This window comes from Dendrobates tinctorius, unplaced genomic scaffold (genome assembly GCF_039654945.1).
Source record: "Dendrobates tinctorius isolate UK_male_01 unplaced genomic scaffold, ASM3965494v1 ptg000243l, whole genome shotgun sequence".
In the NCBI taxonomy this organism is placed as follows: domain Eukaryota; kingdom Metazoa; phylum Chordata; class Amphibia; order Anura; family Dendrobatidae; genus Dendrobates; species Dendrobates tinctorius.
The window spans coordinates 1,870,637-1,889,557 of NW_027361910.1; the positions used below are offsets into that span (position 1 = coordinate 1,870,637).

The 18,921-nt window shown below is 44.8% G+C and overlaps 1 protein-coding gene across 3 annotated transcripts in view; it reads right to left on the reverse strand.

The window, feature by feature from the left end:
• Positions 1-18,921, reverse strand: part of SFSWAP (splicing factor SWAP) — a 194,198-nt gene that overhangs the window by 155,905 nt on the left and 19,372 nt on the right. For all 3 annotated transcript variants that reach the window (XM_073557037.1, XM_073557038.1, XM_073557039.1), the window contains one exon: positions 9,409-9,485. In XM_073557037.1, coding sequence (XP_073413138.1) covers positions 9,409-9,485 — 77 coding nt within the window. The remainder of the gene's footprint in view (positions 1-9,408; positions 9,486-18,921) is intronic.

An 18,921-nucleotide genomic window follows, 5' to 3' on the forward strand; every position in this document is an offset into this window, starting at 1 on the left:
AAGAACCCAAGTCTTCCAGAGGCAGGGCCGATTTTCTGGAAGACCTGGACACCGCTGCGTCAATCTTTGGGACTTTGTGCCATATTTCCGCATCTTTGTGCTCAAAGGGGTATCGTCTCTTAGAGGCGGAGGGAAGGGCCCCTGATCTCTCGGGTTTCCTCCATTCTCTCTCAATAAGCGCTTGGATCTTTTCATTCACTGGAAAGGTCCGTTTTTTTCCTCTCTTGAAGTTCCCCAAACTTGACATCCTCTAGGGATTTAGCCGCTTTCTCTTCCTGTAGGCCCATTGTTGTTCTAATGGCCTTTAGGAGAGCATCCGTATCTTCCACAGGAAAACATGGCATACCTCCTACGTCACTGTGTGAGGAGTCAGGAGGATGGCTGTTTGGTCTGGGATGAGGCCGAAGAGGAGTTTGAGGGAGAACTAGGTGGATTCTTCTTACCTTTCCTCCATTTCTTCAACAAGGTCTTAATTGAACCCTCCATTTCTGACCTAAGGGCCGATTATAAGATTAGCTGCGAAACCAGGCACTTCTTCTGCCATGGTTCGCTGAATGCAACTGGCGCAGAAGTCTTTCTGCCAGTCTCTTGCTAGGGGAGTTTTACATATGGCACGGTCCCTATTATTTTTCTTACTTCCCGCTTTTTTAGGTTTTTCCTACGGGGTGAAACATACAACAGGGAACCCCTATTAATATAATGCTAACATTCACGAAGATCACTCACCACCCGTAATCAAGGGTACCGGACTTTGAGGCTGCATCGGAGCATGTGACCTGTGCTCTTTGGACCTTGAGAAGTCCCCCGACCTGCGGCTGGGGCGACTGCTGCTTGAATGGCTTCCATGTTTGTGGCCGGAGGGTTGTGAGGGAGGCAGATACAATGATCGCTCCTGCTCTGACTCCATTTTGCACCGCCTGCAATGCTGCTGTTCCTCGTTTAAATAACCCACCTCCGTCCTGGTGGGTGTCTCCTCCCCTCCGACCGTCGGCTGACCGCTTCAGAAAGCCGGCCGGCGTCGCACCCGGCGCCATGACACCGGTCGCCTTTTGCTGACGTCAGCTGGCACACCCATGATCCTCTGCGCCGCTGACGTCAGCGGACGGAAGACGCCCGCAGCTCTCCCCTGCCTCGGGGATCAAGATCACGGGCGCGCGCGAGGGGTGGGCGGCGCGGTGGAGCCTCCCAGAGCCACCGGGATCCCACCTGCGCCCACACGAACCCGGAGCCCAAGGGGTCACCGGGGACTGTGCCTCCAGCACCCGACGGCCAGCGCTACAGGCGAGACCCCTGTCCTTCCCGCGCTGGGATGGGCCTGGGCTTTTTTTTTTTTTTCTTCCTTCCTTTCGCCATGACAGGTACCGCCGACAGTGGGATTCCCTCCAGGACAGGAACCCAACTGAAGCGGGGGAGAGGTGCCGCCCCTTACATCTCAGTAGGTTCCTGTCCTGGCGGGGCGGATCCCTCTCTCAGGTGTGCCGTCATGGGTGAAGGGAAAAGAAGAATTTTGTGGCTTGGCACATGAATTGTGTGACGAAGGTGTTAGGAAGAACAGAGGAAGTGAATTCTGATTGTTTCTGTTACTGCTATGTTGAAGAAGAAAAATTGTCTATTATGACAGGGACTGGATGTTTTGTGGTTCAAGAAAGTGACTGTGGTGTGAGGAAGTGATTGATTAAAGGGGATCTGTCACCCTTTTTATCCCCTATTAGCTGCCGGCATTGACATCGGGGGCTTATCTACAGCATTTTGTAATGCTGTAGATAAGCCCCCGATGTAACCTGAAATAGAAGAAAAACACGTTATATTATACTCACCGAGGTGGGCGGTCCGGTCCGATGGGTGTTGCGGTCCGGTCCGGCGCCTCCCTTCTTCATGCGATGACGTCCTCTTCTCCCGTCCTGAAATGGCTCCGGCGCAGGAGCATTGCTCTGCCCTGTTGAGGGCAGAGCAGAATTCTGCAGTGCGCAGGCGCCAGACCTCTCCCGACGCCTGCGTAGTGCAGGACTCTGCTCTCAACAGGGCAGAGCAGTGCGCCTGCGCCGGAGACATTACAGGATGGGAGAAGAGGACGTCATCGCATGAAGGGAGGCGCCGGACGGAACGGCGACACCCATCGGACTGGACCGCCCACCTCGGTGAGTATAATTATAACGTGTTTTTCTTCTCTTTCAGGTTACATCGGAGGCTTATCAACAGCATTACAGAATGCTGTAGATAAGCCCTCGATGTCTATGCCAGCAACTGCAAAGCCAAAAAAAGGGTGACAGTTTCCCTTTAAGAAGGAACTGAAATCGGGACTAATGTGTCAGGCAGGCAAATAGTTAAAAGTGATGATTTGAAAGAAGAGGTCTCCCTGCTAGATAAGGTCCCTCCCCAGGAAATCAAGCCTCTCCTCCCGACTGTAAGCTCTGTGCCCCTTAACCCCAAGGCACCAATATATCCTGGACTACCAAAGCAGCCCCCACCCTATGATCCTGCTGGGTGGATTTGTGCTGTATGCGGAGTTACTAATCCTCAGTGGAGAGGTTTGTTACAATTGTGGTACGAGGAGACCGGGAGTAGCAGCCCCCACCTTTCCTTTGTTAAACGCTGACGGTACCTATTATCATCCGCCGCCAGCCTCAGTCCCCGTTATGCCTAATATTGTTAGTGGTTATGAGTATCCACCCCCTTTACCCCATCCCAAATAGACACCCTTTGCAATCAATTACCCGATCCAGAGACTTCCCCCATGGCTTTCTACAGGCAAATGGCAGCAAACAGAGTAATGTGCGACTCCGGACGATACATTAAAGTAGGGAAAAAAGAAAAAAAAGTTTCCAGAAGAAATTAACCTGCTCCGTAGCAGCAGAGAAAAAAAAAAAAGCAAGCTAGCAGCCAGCAGCTGCTCCAGTAATCCCAGCTCCCCCTCCCACATCGCCCCCACCGCAACTCGTTCACACACAGCAAACCCCAGCCCCTCCCTGCCAATTCTTGCATGCAATGCTGGCGCTGTGGCCGACTCGGTCACTTTCAGAGAAACTGTAACACTCCCACTGATAGATGCTACCCTCAAGTTCCCTCTTCCAATCGTAATCTAAATACTGGGAACCCTAGAGGATACCCCGGTTACGGATAGCCCCAAAATCCTGATAATTGTCCATACTGAAGGGGTGGCCAACCAGGGTCTGCCATCACAATGTCCTCCACCAAACCTGGGGCATGCTCATCCGTCACGCTCCCTGTAGGGGACACCCTTGTTAAGTTCATGGTAGACACTGGGGCGGCCAATTCTATAATCAAATCATCAGATGTACCTACGGATATCCCTATTCAATTCTCAGATCAAGAGCTTGTTTTAATTGAAGTAGATGGCAGACCCAACAAACATACTCTTACAAAACCCATCCATGTGGGACCCTTCCCCGAGTTTACTGCTCAGTTTGTAATCTCTCCCACATGTCCAGTAAATTTACTGGGGGAAGATTTATTATCACAGTTCCGCTCCAGAATACAATTCCAAGATGATAGTCAGATGGTTCTTACATTAAATAATCCCTATGCAGGTGAAGACAGTGAGGAAATCTGTATTTTGCATGTCTTTCCCACAGTTATGCCACAAGGGGCCCAAAACAGTCCCAACCAGTTTGCAAAAAAACATGAGCGAGTGTCTTTTGCCATTGCTGCCACTGTTAGCCTCCTCAAGCATCTGGCAGCACTGAACTGTTGGGTTTCGGCCTCGGGACTTCAGTTCTGCCTTGGTCAAGTGATATTCCTGGGTCACTATCTCCTTCAGGGTGTAAGACACCTCGCAGAAGAGAGAAAAAATAGCTCTCAGCTCCCTTCCTTTCCCAAAAGAAGAAACTGAACTCCAGCGTTTTCTTGGACTATGCACTTAGTGTTGTCAGTGGATAGTGGATGCATCCCGCATAATGCAACCCCTTTACAATGCCTTGAAAGAAGGTATAATTAATTATAAGGAATGATGGCAGTGATGAGGATTACCTCCAATATGATTGTTCCCAATTTCTGATAGAAGAAACAGCTACTCCATCAAATGCGAGAATCCACTTCCAAATCCCGATCTGGTGTTATACACGGATGGTTCAAGATATGCTGATGAGTTTGGTAAATTCCACACGGGATATGCTGTTACTAGAGGACACTGTAGGGCACGCAGCTGCACTCCTGCCCTCACAGTCAGCACAAGAAGTAGAACTCTAGGCTCTGTCTAGTGCATGTACTTTGGCCAAGAACAGATGGGCAAATATATACACGGACTCACGGTATGCATTTGGTATTGCTCACGATTTTGGGGCTCTATGGGCCAATCGAGGGTTTATTACTACTGCCGGAACCCCAGTGAAAAATGCTGAAGCTGTTAAAACTCTCATGGACTCGATCAAATTACCTACTCAGGTGCTATTATCAAAGTTAAGGTGCACGGTCCTAGGAACAGTCCACAGACTGTGGGCAACGCATTTGCGGATATGCAAGCAAAAGCCGCCGCTCTCTTACCCGTTGAACCAACCATACCAACTATGGTGACCACACGCTCTCAGCGTTAACAGTTACAAGAAGCATTGACCCTACAAGAACCTGATGATCTACAACAGACTGAAGTTTTCTATCGGACCCCGCAAAACCGCTTAATGACGATGCAGAGAATCTCTCCAAAGGAAGAGGTGAAGCAATGGAAGACTGATGGGGCACGTATGGATAATGGTCTCTGGCAAAAAGGACAAACTCGTGTGTCTCCCTAAGCGGATGTACCCTGCTATTGCCATATGGGCCTATATATCAAGGAAAGAATCAGGCCCTCGCCCTGGTGTAAAATTCTACTGGGCCCCAGGAATTTCCACAGTTTTGACAGCGCTCAACCGTTCCTGTAATTTCTCTCAGACTTGTAATCCCGGTCAACTTCAATGTGTACCCCCGAAGTATCCTGCTAAGCCCGACTATCCTTTCCAAAGGCTCCAGGTGGATCATATCACGTTGCCTAAGTCTGGAAGGTATGAATACTGTTTGGTTGTTGTTGACATGTTCTCCAGTTGGCCGGAAGCATTCCCTGTTACCAACATGACTGCAAAAACCACAGCAAAGAAACTGGTGATGGAAGTTATATGCAGATATGGGGTTCCAGAAGTTGTTGAAAGTGATCAAGGTCCAGCCTTTTCTTCTCATGTGTACCAAGAAGTTCTGACAATGCTTGGATCCACTGTAGCCCTCCATACTCTGTACCACCCACAATCCAGTGGGAAAGTTGAGAGGTTGAACGGCACACTGAGGGGACAATTGACGAAAATGATGCAGGAGACTATGGCTCCATGGCCAGAGCTCCTACCCATTGTACTATACCACATTCGTACTACCCCTATTGTAAAATATGGTTTGTTCCCATATGAAATATTGTTTGGTGCTAGGTTCCCAATTGCAAATTTCCAGCCTCAGCAGTTATCAGAAGAAACTGACCGTGCTGTTCATTGTGTTATTCAGCTTAGTAAAAATCTTTCTAACACCCATGCTCTAGTTTCTTCTCTTCCAGATTCAGCAGAAACAGACACCCGTCATAACCTGAAGCCTGGTGATTTGGTAGTCGTGAAAAGGCATTTCAGGAAGCACGGACTAGAACCCTTGTATGACGGTCCCTATCAAGTTCTCCTCATCACTCAACAAGCCAACAGCAAATCAAGGGGGCATAATGTTTTGGTTTTTCGCATTTTCCATATTATTATTGGTAGAAGTTAAAAGTTAAAGTTAGAAGATATTCAAAGACTCAGAGATTAATATGATAAAGATAATGATTGTAATAAGGACAGTTGGTGGTCAGACACCTTCTCCTTTCTCTTTCCAGCCAATTGATTTAAGGGAATTGGGGGTTGGATAGCTGGGATCTTACAAAGCTTGTTGCATATTGCTGCCTGTATCCTTGCTGTATATGTGATACTAAAACTTGTTCTTTGGTGTATTTCTGTATGTATTAGGAAATTCTGCACTAAGACAGCTAATGATACCAAAGACGTCGTTGCCCCTGCTCTTCTCTGCACCGATCTCAAAAGGCTACTTGATGAAGATGTTGAAGCCAAGCACATGGCTACCTTCAAAAGATCTCCACCACAGTCATCAAAAATTGTTATTCGTGAATTGCAGTATACATGGGGGACGGGTGCGCCGCAACAGCCATGATTGGTAACACGGCATCAGTCATGTGAAGACCAGTACCCCTCAAGCTGTTAGCTTGGGATAGCACCTCTGATGCTGCATATGTGTTTAAAAATTTTTATCTAGGGGGGATTGTGAAGGGTTAAAACTAAAATCAGAGCTGAAGTTTCATTTTCTCCATTCTCTGAAGGTTTTGTTTCTCCATTTTTGTGGCTTTAAGATAAATTTTTGTAATTGGGGTAAAAGTTCAGGCTGTCATGAAACCAGATTGTTCCTCATCAGGTGCAAGATAAGGGACCAGGGGTGTATTACTCTGAAGAATATGTCATTATACTACTTTCTATGCTATTTGGATACGGACATATGTGTAGTTTCCGGTTTTCTTGCAATATTATTGGCTTATAAAGTGAAGCATTACCATGATGCTATTGGTAGTTGAGAACTTTGCATAATTAAGCAAAATATTATAAAAGAAGTGACTAAAATAAACAGGACTAGTGATCTATCTTGATCCTCCCGTACAGAGACCCCAGTCACCAGCAACGCCCTGTGGATTAATTTGGAAATCACTTGGTCAACCGTGAAGGGTTAATTTAGCCCTCCCTCAATAGCTCCCTAGACAATGTGACACAGGACAGAAGCAGCAGAATGAATTCTGAGGTATTCAGAGCCATTCTGTGTGCTCAGATCCAGCCAAATGCAGCCAAACTGATTGTCCATCTGTAGTATGAAACGACGACCAATGACCCAAACCATAAAGCCAAAGCAACCCAGGAGTTTATTAAAGCAAAGAAGTGGAATATTCTTGAATGGCCAAGTCAGTCACCTGAACTCAACCCAATTGAGTATGCATTTCACTTGTTAAAGACTAAACTTCAGACAGAAAGGCCCACAAACAAACAGCAACTGAAAACCAATCGCAGTGAAGGCCTGGCAGAGCATCAAAAAGGAGGAAACACAGCGTCTGGTGATGTCCATGAGTTCAAGACTTCAGGCAGGCATTGCCAACAAAGGGTTTTCAACCAAGTACTAGAAATGAACATTTTATTTACAATTATTTAATCTGTCCAATTACTTTTGGTCCCTTTAAAAACAGGGTGGCACATGTTAAGAAGCTGAAACTCCAAAACCCTTCATCCAATTTTAATGTGGATACCCTTAAATGAAAGCTGAAAGACTGAACTTCAACTGCATCTGAATTGTTTTGTTTAAAATTCATTGTGGTAATGTCTAGAACCAAAATTAGAAAAATGTTGTCTCTGTCCAAATATATATGGACCTAACTGTAGAGATCCCATTACCCATCTTCTCCACAGCACCACAAATCTGAACCTTCTAAGGGAATTCCTGCCTTCTAAATGATATCTTACTGTCAAAACAGGTAAATTGTTACAAACACCCTGTAAGTCTCAGTCCGCAGACTTCATTGGCTTTATATGCCACCATCTACCTTAAAAAAAAAAATTTAATTCTACAAACACCATTACTATTCATTTTCTTCTCTATTATTTGCTTGTCTTCTCCTGGTTCCAGCATTTTTTAATTTTCTAATCTGAGCACTGTGAAATGTTTTTCTTTTCATTTTAATTTTCATGTGATTGAATTTTCATATGTCTTCTCTTTTCTTTCAGCGAATAAATGATTAAGACCCGGGACGGGTCGAAACGTCATAGTATAATATAGAATCGCTTTTTTGCACCAGTTAGAATCTGCTCCCAATTTTCTATGTATGGACTTTAATAAATATCTTTTTGCAACATATACTCAAGTGTGGAGTGAATTTGGAAATGACATATGACAGTGTAACAAACTTTGCCAACATGAAAACTAGATGTAATTGAGGATAAATGCAGTCAAAAAGTGGCAAAAACCCGAAAGAAGTTTAAGAGGACATTAAAAGGGTTATTCTCAACATGTCTCAGATTGTAAACTCACAAGCAGGGCCCTCACTCCTCTTGGTAGGTGTTGAATCATGTGTTAAGGCCCCGTTACACATAACGATGTTCCAGCGATCCCACCAACAATCCGACATGATGGGATCACTGGGACATCGTTAGGCTGATCGCTGGTGAGCTGTCACAAGACAGCCCCTCCAGCGATCAGGACCAGCGAAGCTGGACGCTGGTTTCTAATGTAAACATCGGGTATCCAGGAGCCGCGGCTCCAGGATACCCGCTGTTTACCTTGGAAACTGGCGTACACGCTGGTTTCCAAGGTAAACATCGGGTATCTAAGAGCCGCGCGATTCCTGGATACCCGCTGTTTACCTTGGAAACCAGCGTGTACGCCGGTTTCCAAGGTATACAGCGGGTATCCAAGAGCCACGGCTCCTGGATACCCGCTGTTTACATTACAAACCAGCGTCGCTGATCGCTGGTCTCTCGCTGCCACATGCAGCGATGCGTGCTGGCCAGGGGGAGACCAACGATCGAAAAATGGCCCTGGCCGATCGAGCATGATCAGCGATAACCGGCAGGGGGACGGTCGCTGATCTCCGTCACACACAGCGATCTCGCTGGCAAGATCGCTGTGGCGTCACAAAATCAGCGATATCGCTGTGTGACGGGGCCTTTACTCTAATGTCATTATTGTCTGTACACGCCCCCTCTGTGCTGCAGAATACTACTGTGAAAACACTCAAGTCTCTCAGTGGGCAGCTCTGAAATTTACATTGTTATCTTGACATTTTCATAAACAGATAACGGGGCCTTTCAACTGGGAAAGTGAGAGTAGTGATTGGGAGAACAGCTCTGGAAGCACAGATAAGTGGGAGCACAGAGCTTGTGATTTTGCAGGACTGAAATCAGCTCCAAACTGACGGGTAGGTTAGCAGCTAATTGCTGCAAAGAAATTAATGGACTTGATAGGTGGCCGGTATCTCACAAGTTAAATCCCCAACTTAGCATTTAACTACTGCACACAATGGGCCTGGCTCTGGTGGTCGGTCTCCTTGGCAACAAGCTGTACAACAGCGATGCAAGGAAAAAACTCTCATAACAGGAGAATGGATAACTCCTAAACAAAGTACATCAACTGCAGACTTGCTTGTTTTCATGCTGTTTATATCAATTTCATATCAGAATAACTCTTTAAATTAAAAAATGTTTTTTTTCAACAATGAATCAGTATATATGGAAACACTAATGTGAACACAGCCACAGTGGTATGTGTACACACACACACACACACACACACACACACTATACTTGCTGTAAAAAAAAAAAAAAAAAAAAAGCCAGAACTATGCTCTGAATTTATGCTTACCAGTTCAACATCAGGAGGAACATTTAATCCTTGGGGTGCAATAAAAGGTTCTTCACTATCTTCAACATCACTCGAGTCTTGAGTGGGGAAAAAAAAACAAAAACATTAAATGACAAATGTACAGATACTTGCAATACAGGCATATGAGCAATTACTGGTCAAGACTATAAAACAAGAAAATGACAAACATTATATAATAAAGTTAACTCTGCATCAGTTAGGGAGCGCTGTGTAATGCTCACGAGTCCCAGCAATTCCTCCCTTACTTCTTAGCTCCAACTTTCTCTCATTACAATTTAAACTGAGCAACATGAATAGTCTGTGTCTGCTCGGGGAATCAGCAATGTCCCCTTCCTCCTTATCACTGTCTCTCTGCAAGCCTCCAATGCCATATAACAATCTAATTCAATATTTATTGTGCAAACATAGCATACATATCCAGTAAAATACCCATGTTTGCACTTAAACCCTCCTCTGTTTTGATGAATGGTTCTTCCACAGAATATGTCCTGTACAAAATCTAATGGAACTGAAAATCTGCAACGGGTTATCTGGCCTTGATAACTGGGCAGTCTCCTCAAAGAGGTGAGCCTTTGGAGAACTTTCACTAGATTCAAAAAAAATCTCAGCAAAAACCAATGTACACAATGTCACATGCCCAAAAAACAAAAAGTTAAAATACCCAGTAATAGAAAAACCCCTAAGCCTACTGCTCTTTTACGTTTTGCGCTGCATCACTCCCTTGCAGAGCTGTTCACATTAGTTTCTTCTAACTATGTGAAATCTCTGCTTTGCAGTCCAACTTTCATGAATCTTCATGCTTCTCTGGAGGTGTTTGCTTTCATCTCGCCCTCTCAAATGCTACCAGAGCCAGGTGGCATCCAATACTGATAGACTGCTAGATCAGAGTACGAGTTGTGATTGACAATGTCTGGGGGGGAAGGGGGAGACAGGTCAAAGTGCATTAATCCAAGTAAGACTCTGAAGAAACACCAAGCTGAACTGCAAAGCAGAGATTTCACATAGTGCGCTCTAGAAGAAAAATACATCTCCGAGATGGAGTGATGCTGTGCAAAACAAAAAAGAGCAACACAATCAGGGGATCTCAGGGGAGGTTTATAAGGTATTTAACTCAATTTTTTTGAGCAAGTGACTGGTCCTCTAAAAATAAAAAAAACTGCCATTGTGGTAAAGTTATGTTCTGAAGAGGAGGAATATGTGACATACAGAAACAGAAGTATTATAATAGGTAATAATGTAACCTAATGATGATAAGGCAGATATACTTGTGATAGCTCACAAAGAGGATCAAAAAACAGCATAAAAAGGGACAAAAAACATTTCCCAAAGGTACTGCACACAACTTCCTATGTGCTCAGAGGCCATTTTATTCCCATTCCCCGAGATGAAATACTGGAGAGTCATTAGCATGTACAGCGGAGCACACCGCTCTGTATTTCACGAGGAAACATTTGTTTTCTTCTAAACAATGCCTAATTGGACGGTGAAAGTGATGGCAGAAAAAAAAAAAAAATACCATGACATTTACACATGATGTTTAACGCACTCCTTCGCAGTAGACAGATTGCAGGGGTTAAAACCGATGTTAAGAAATGTATCAGTTTATTTTTTTTAATCCACACCATTTACATCTGCGTAAATGTCAAAACCAAATTGGAAAACTATTTATTGACATGAATAGTCTGATTCTGAGTCAGAATGAACCGCTACCAATTCAACCAAATGAGAAATTGGCTATCACTTCATTTTTTTCTCCTCTCTGCCATATTACGCCGACTCCGTTCATCAAAAGTGCTTACGTTTGGACAATTTGTAAAATCAAATCTCTACAAAAAATATTAGTACGAGTTTAGAAGTAGAATGTATTTACCCAGGGTCAATACAACAATTGTTCTCCATGAATACTAATCAGGCAAAGTGAAAAGAATCGCTTAGCCCATTTATAAAGGCTTTACACAGCTAGGGGACATCAATTATTTCCATGGCAAGATAGAAAATGCTCAGTTTCTTAAGGACAGCCTAATGGCTTAGTGTAATTTGCCGTCTTCAGGAGGCATTTTACACATTCTACATAAGGTGAGTCACTAAAGCCCCCGTCACACACAGCGATCTCGCTAGCGAGATCGCTGCTGGGTCACAAGATTTGTGACGCAACAGCGATCTCACCAGCGAGATCGCTGTGTGTGACACTTATCAGCGACCGGCCCCCCTGCCGGGTATCACTGATCGTGCTCGAATGGCCTGGACATTTTTTTGATTGATGGGTCTCCAGCTGGCCAGCATGCATCGCTGCGTGTGGCAGGCGGGTGACCAGCGATCAGGAGGTGGAGCTAGTAACCAAGGTAAACATCGGGTTTCTAAGTGCCGCGCGGCACTTAGAAACTCGATGTTTACCTTGGTTACCAGCTCCCTGCACCAGTGCACTGGTATCTTAATGTACACTGCGGGTAACTAAGCGACGTGCGTCGCTTGCTACCCGCGTGTCGCTGTCCTGATCTCTGCTGAGATATGCCTGTTTGGCAGCTCACCAGCAATCATGTAGCGACACACCACCGATCCTGACAAGTCCATATCGTTGTATGGATTGCTGGTGAGTCGTTATGTGTGACGGGCCCTAAGCACGCTGCACAATACACAGGATCCAAGCAGGGGAGGTACACCGCTCGCTCAAGGGCTTGTGTATGGGAACTGGAGTCGTAATGGAAGTAATGTGTCTGGAACTGGTGACAGGGTCAATTTCCTCTTGAAATACAGTTCTGAATATGTTGGTTGGACCTTGAATTGGACCAGAAATTAGATACCATCACTTGACAGTCACTGGTTTGTGCAAACAAAGCATTGGAAAAATAGACAGAAAAGGAAGAGCCCCTGAGGTGCCAGAACAGCAAAACTCCCTGCAAATGACATTTGACAAACTGAACCTCTCAATGAATCCATCTAGAGGTGCAGTGATCACATTGACACCACAAGTGTGGCATAGAATTTTATACCACTGGGCAGTGAAAAAATAATTACATCATTACCACAAAAACATTCTTTTAGCCCCAGATTTTACTATTTCAAAAGAGGGAAATGGGTAAAAATGGCATCAAAATTTGTCAAACAATTTGTGCTGAACATGGCAGTACCCCTTATATGGCTGTACAGTACTACTTAGCCACACGGCAAGATTCAGGAGGGACAGAGCGCTATTTGCCTTTTGGAGGACAAATCATAGAATAGTTAGCGGATTCCATATCCAGAGCCATGAAGTGCCAGAAGAGAAGAATCCCCTGTCAAGTGATCCAATTTTGGAAATGACACCCCTCTCAGAATGTGTCTACAGTTGTAGTATAGATTTTGACTCCATGGCTGTTTTTCAGAAGCAAGCAGCAGTGGAAGTTGCCGAGTGAAAATTGTAAATCTGATATTGGCACTGCCCACTACACTGTAGTGCCCATTACAAACATGAGGGTCTTCTTCCACCTATGGCTGGTTAAGAGGCAAAACCAATTCTTCATCTGCTGTTGATTTGTTCATTCTGCCTCACAAAGTTCACAGTAAGGTTTAGCACACATTTATCCTGCTTTCTGCGCTGAGCTCTTACACAGAGGTTTCTGTTATGATTGGGTCACGGAGGAGGAAAGCAAGACCAAGCTAAGCCACAGAAAACCAGAGAGGTTGGTAACTAAGCGGATTGCAGACCCCTGATCCTATCCACACAACTAGCAGTAGCCGTGGCGCGTACCTACGATGATCCTAGACGCCTGGACACAGCCGGAGAACTAAATAAGCCTAAAGAAAGAAAGGGGAAATCTAAACTGCCCCAGAGCAGACCCCAAAGGAATAGACAGCCCCCAACATGTATTGTCGGTGAGACAAGATGAAAACACAAACGCAGGTAGGAAAATAGACTTAGCAAACGATGGGGCCAACACTAACTAGACAGGACAGGAAAGGAAAGACTGTCTGCAATCACGTAAAAAACCCTGCAAAAAATGCCCAACACGTCTGATAGAAAAATACTGACGTCACTAGACTTCGCCCACTATATCAGCACTCTGGTATATTCTGAAAGCAGAGCAAAAAGAGGCCAATCTAATAAGGGACAAAAACAAACTGGCACAAGCAGTAACATAAGGATGGAAATTCAGCACAGCCCCAGTCGGAGATGGCTGAACACACAAAACTGAAATAGACAAAACCAGATCAAATGTGAACAATAGCAAAAGAACACTTAGCTGAGCATGCAGGGACTGAGCTGGAAACTAAGACCTCGGAGGCAGGAAAGAAATCACCAGCAGGGATAGAGGGAGTCGGATGTCTTAAATCCAGTCAGAAACTCCAGATCTCCAGTCATCCTCCTCATTATCAGGTGGCAGGCCTCTGTTAATTAGATCAGCTCCATTACCTCCAGTAACCACCAGAGGGAGCCCGTAAAGAGAACTCGCGACCCCTCTGTCAATACAACCAGCTCCACTACCTTCACTAGTAACCAGAGGTAGGCCAGAAAGCGAATTCCCAACAGGTTTCCGTGTCAATCTCTGAAATACGCGATTCAGAAGGAACCCCTAACTCAAGATTCCATATAATGAGGCAGATGGAGACACAGTGGACACAGTCTGACCTGTGATTCAGATGCGCAAGTCTTTTTAGGTGAGCATAGAAGTGGTGTCGGCTACAGTTTTGCACACTTCTGAAAAGGAGACAGAAGAACAGAGGCCAGACAGAGTCCAGAGTAACTCTGCTGCCTTATTAATGTGAGAGGCTCCCTCGAGGGCTTCATCTGAACCACGTCACTCGGAGATTTAGATGGAAACCCCAATATAATTGTTCAGCCTAGAGCAACAGATAAGATACCAAATGTTATGTAAAATGTTCCCAACAAAAGTTTCAACTCAAGCCACAAACAAAAAGCAAGTACCCACGCAGATATGTCATCTGTTAACGGAAATAAAGCAATATAGCTCCTCGCCCCACCCCCCAAAAAAAATTCAGCAAACTCCGTGCTCCCAAACCCAAAATCCCCCTACCTTCTGAGCCCCACAGTGTGCCTAGACCACATTTAGCACTCACATGTTTGACATTTCTGTAGTGATGTCAGCCCGCCTAATTTACAGGTATATATCTCCAGAAGCACGAGCTGGGCATTACAACGTACGGGTCACTACAATGGCAGTTTGCAATTTTCACTCAAAAACATCCACTACTGCTTGTTTCTGGAAAACACCCATGGAGTCATTACACCTGTAGATAAATTCTCAACGGGGTTTAATTTCCAAAATGGGAGAAATTGAGGGAGGATTCTGCTCTTCTAGGACTTAGGGGCTCTGTATATGGAGTCTCCAAACTATTCTAGGAAAATCGAGGTAACTCTCGCTGTGTGGCCAAGGAGTACTGTACATCCACATATGGGGTAATGCTATATTCTGCAGAAATTGTGGGACAAATTTTGATGCCATTTTTACCCATTTCACAGTGTGAAAATGTAAAATTTTGGCAGTAAAAATATTTTTTCTTCACTGCCCAATGGTACAAAATTGTGTGACACACCTGTGGTGTCAATATGATCACTGCACCCCTCCCCCCCAGTATCATTTTAAGAGGTGTCATTTGTAAAATGGGGTCACTTATAAGGGGGAGGGGGGGGGGGGTCTGCTGTTCTGCCAAAAAATGAACTCCAATGTGGCATTTCTTGCACTGTGCCTCAAAAGTAGTTTTTGACCACATATGAGGTGTCTGTGTTCTCAGGAAAAATTACACATCAAATTTTGGGGTCCATTTCTCTTGTTATCCTTGTGAAAATAAAGAAAATTGGGGCTAAACATTTTTGTGGGAAAATATTTTTTGTGGCAGATTTCCTTTAAGAGTGTTTAACTACAGGAGAGCAGGAGTGTTTTTTGGTGTTCATCAGCCCAGAACACATGTCTGTGACAGCGAGTAATGCATCTGGGATTGTTGACCAATTGTTTGCATCCTGAGTAAAAGGTGACTGAAAGCCTGAGTGAGTGGTAATAGATTTTACAGTCGTACCCACATCCAATGCTGATAAAGTTTGTAGATGACAGTAGTCTCTACACTGAGTAGCCAGACACTGAGCATTACAGGTGCTCAAGTAAGCTATTAAGGGCAAGTCTGACAAGCATGATGACAGTTTCCTTTGCAGCTCAGAACTATTTATTTCAGGTTATAATCTACTAACGATACGTAATGCTGTTTATGCACATGTACAGATATGTGCCGTATGTTGCGGACTACAAGATGAGTCCCCGCCCCTTAAATGTTGGGAGGAAAGTGGGGTGGGGCGTCTTACAGTCCAGATGTACCTGGCTATGGGGAGGTGGGGTGGAAGAGGGTGGGTCTCTGAAGGCAGGAGATCACAACACATGTGCCCACTATTAGAGAATGACTATGCACTGCTCCCCACACAAATAATCCATCCCACCTCTGCTCTGAAGCCAGCACGGAGAGGTGGAGGGCGTGAGGAGCAGTCATCCCTAACATTGCCACAGTCTTCATCCCCACTCTAATACACCTCTTCAACCTCTCACTTACAAATGGTGTGTTCCCCTCATCCTTCAAACATGCCTCGATCACACCCATCCTCAAAAAAACCTCCCTCGACCCATCCTCTGTGTCTAGCTATCGCCCAATATCTCTTCTCCCCTATTCCTCAAAACTACTGGAACAGCATGTCCATCTTGAACTGTCCTCCCACCTCTCCTCCCTCTTTGACTGCTTACAATCAGGCTTCCAACTGCATCACTCAACTGAAACTGCCCTAACCAAAGTAACCAATGACCTACTAACCGCCAAGAGCAAGCGACACTACTCTGTCCTTCTCCTGGACCTGTCTTCTGCCTTCGACACTGTGGACCATTCCCTCGTACTCCAGATTCTCTCATCTCTGGGCATCACAGGCTTGGCCCTATCCTGGATCCCATCATATCTAACAGACCGAACATTCAGCGTGTCCCTCTCCCACACCACCTCCTCACCCCGCCCCCTCTCTGTCGGTGTTCCTCAAGGCTCAGTTCTAGGACCCCTACTCTTCTCCATCTATACCTTCGGCCTGGGACAACTCATAGAATCCCACGGTCTCCAGTATCATCTCTATGTAGACGGCATGCAGATCTACCTATCTGGACCTGACCTCACCTCCTTACTGACCAAAATTCCACAATGTCTGTCCGCTATTTCAGCTTTCTTCTCTACTCGCTTTCTAAAACTGAACATGGACAAAAGAGAATTCATAATCTTTCCCCCATCTCACTCCACCCCTCCACCAGAGATATCCATAAATGTCAATGGCTGCCCACTTTCCCCAGTCGCGCATGCTCAGTGCCTCGGGGTGATCCTCGACACTGCCCTCTCTTTCAAGCCACATATCCAAATCCTAGCCTCCTCCTGCCGTCTCAAACTCAAAAACATTTCCCGGATTCGCGCATTCCTTGACCATGACACCACAAAAACACTAGCGCATGCCCTTATCTCCCGCCTCGACTACTACAACCTCCTACTCTGAGGCCTCCCCTTTAGCACTCTGGCACCACTCCAGTCCATCCTGCTTTCTGCTGCCCGACTAATCCACCTGTCTCCTCGCTATTCCCCAGCCTCTCCCCTATGCCAGGCCTTCATTGGCTTCCTATCGTGCAGAGGCTCCAGTTCAAAACCCTAACTATGACATACACTCACAGAACCTTTGCCTGAAGTCAGATAGCATCGAGGATGACAGTCACGCAGGAGGCGACGGCACTGGGCAGGGAATAGAGCTCCAGATCTACCATTGCATTTTACATATCAATTCAAATGCTGATTTTTCAGTATTCAGTAGATTTTTCAGACTGACCAAGTAGAGGTATTGGTGGACTTTGCGTTTCAAAGAGCTACATGTGCGTACAAATAGCTTGGAATGTGAAAGCCTGCCTACAGATTCCCATTAAAGGGAGTCTGTCAACACAAAATATGACTGTTCAAACCAAGCAACGGCACCCTTCCCACAAGCTCATTTTCCATTTATCTCCACCCACCTTGATTGATACGTTTTTCAAAAGGCAGAGGAGGGAACACAGATCAAAAACAAGTAGGTGGCATGGTACACTGACCTAAAGTGCCATGCCAAGGGTGCAACAAACGTCTGTGCTTTGTTTGAACAGTAATTTTTTGAGGACAGACTCCCTTTAAAGTGTCCTCAACTTTAGACTATTCATTTGTCAGAAAGAACCCCCTTTTATCAATAAGCTGTGTAGCACAAGCGATCATAAGATCACAGCTTCAAGTCTAAGGAGGCGATTGTAAAAATATTGGAAAAAAATTAAAATAAAGAGTTCAAATCACCCCCTTTTAGCCCATTCAAAATAAAAATTAAAAAAAAAAAACACGTTCGGTATCACTACATTAACCCCTTCACCCCCAAGGGTGGTTTGCACGTTCATGACCGGGCCAATTTTTACAATTCTGACCACTGTACCTTTATGAGGTCATAACTCTGGAACGCTTCCATGGATCCCGGTGATTCTGACATTGTTTTCTCGTGACATATTGTACTTCATGTTAGTGGTAAAATTTCATTCAAATAACTTGCGTTTATTTGTGAGAAAAACGGAAATTTGGCGAAAATCTTGAAAATTTCGCAATTTTCCAACTTTGAATTTTTATGCCCTTAAATCACAGAGATACGGCACACAAAAAACTTGATAACTAACATTTCCCACATGTTTACTTTACATCAGCACAATTTTGGAACCAAAATTTTTTTTTGTTAGGAAGTTATAAGGGTTAAAAGTTGACCAGCGATTTCTCATTTTTACAACACCATTTTATTTTTAGGACCACATCACATTTGAAGCCACTTTGAGGGGTCTATATGATAGAAAATACCCAAAAGTGACACCATTCTAAAAACTGCACCCCTTAAAGTGGTCAAAACCACATTCAAGAAGTTTATTAACCCTTTAGGTGCGTCACAGGAATTTTTTTGAATATTTAAAAAAAAAAATGAACATCTAACTTTTTTTCATAAAAAAAATACTTCAGGTTCAATTTTTTTTATTTTACCAAGGGTAACAGGAGAAATTGGACTGCAAAAGTTATTGTGCAATTTGTCCTGAGTACGCAGATACCTGATATGTGGGGGGGGGGGGAAACCACTGTTTCGGTGCATGGCAGAGCTCAGAATGGAAGGAGCGCCGTTTGACTTTTTCAATGCAAAATTGGCTGGAATTCAGAATGGACGCCATGTCACGTTTGGAGTCCCTGATGTACCTAAACAGTGGAAACCCCCTACAAGTGACCCCATTTTGGAAACTAGACCCCCCAAGGAACTTATCTAGATATGTGGTGAGAACTTTGAACCCACAAGGGCTTTACAGAAGTTTATAACGTACAGCGGTACAATTAAAAAAACAGGATTTTTAAGTTGCTTACAGTAAAATCTGTTTCTCGGAGCCTTCATTGGGGGACACAGAGACCATGGGTGTATGCTGCTGCCACTAGGAGGCTGACACTATGCAC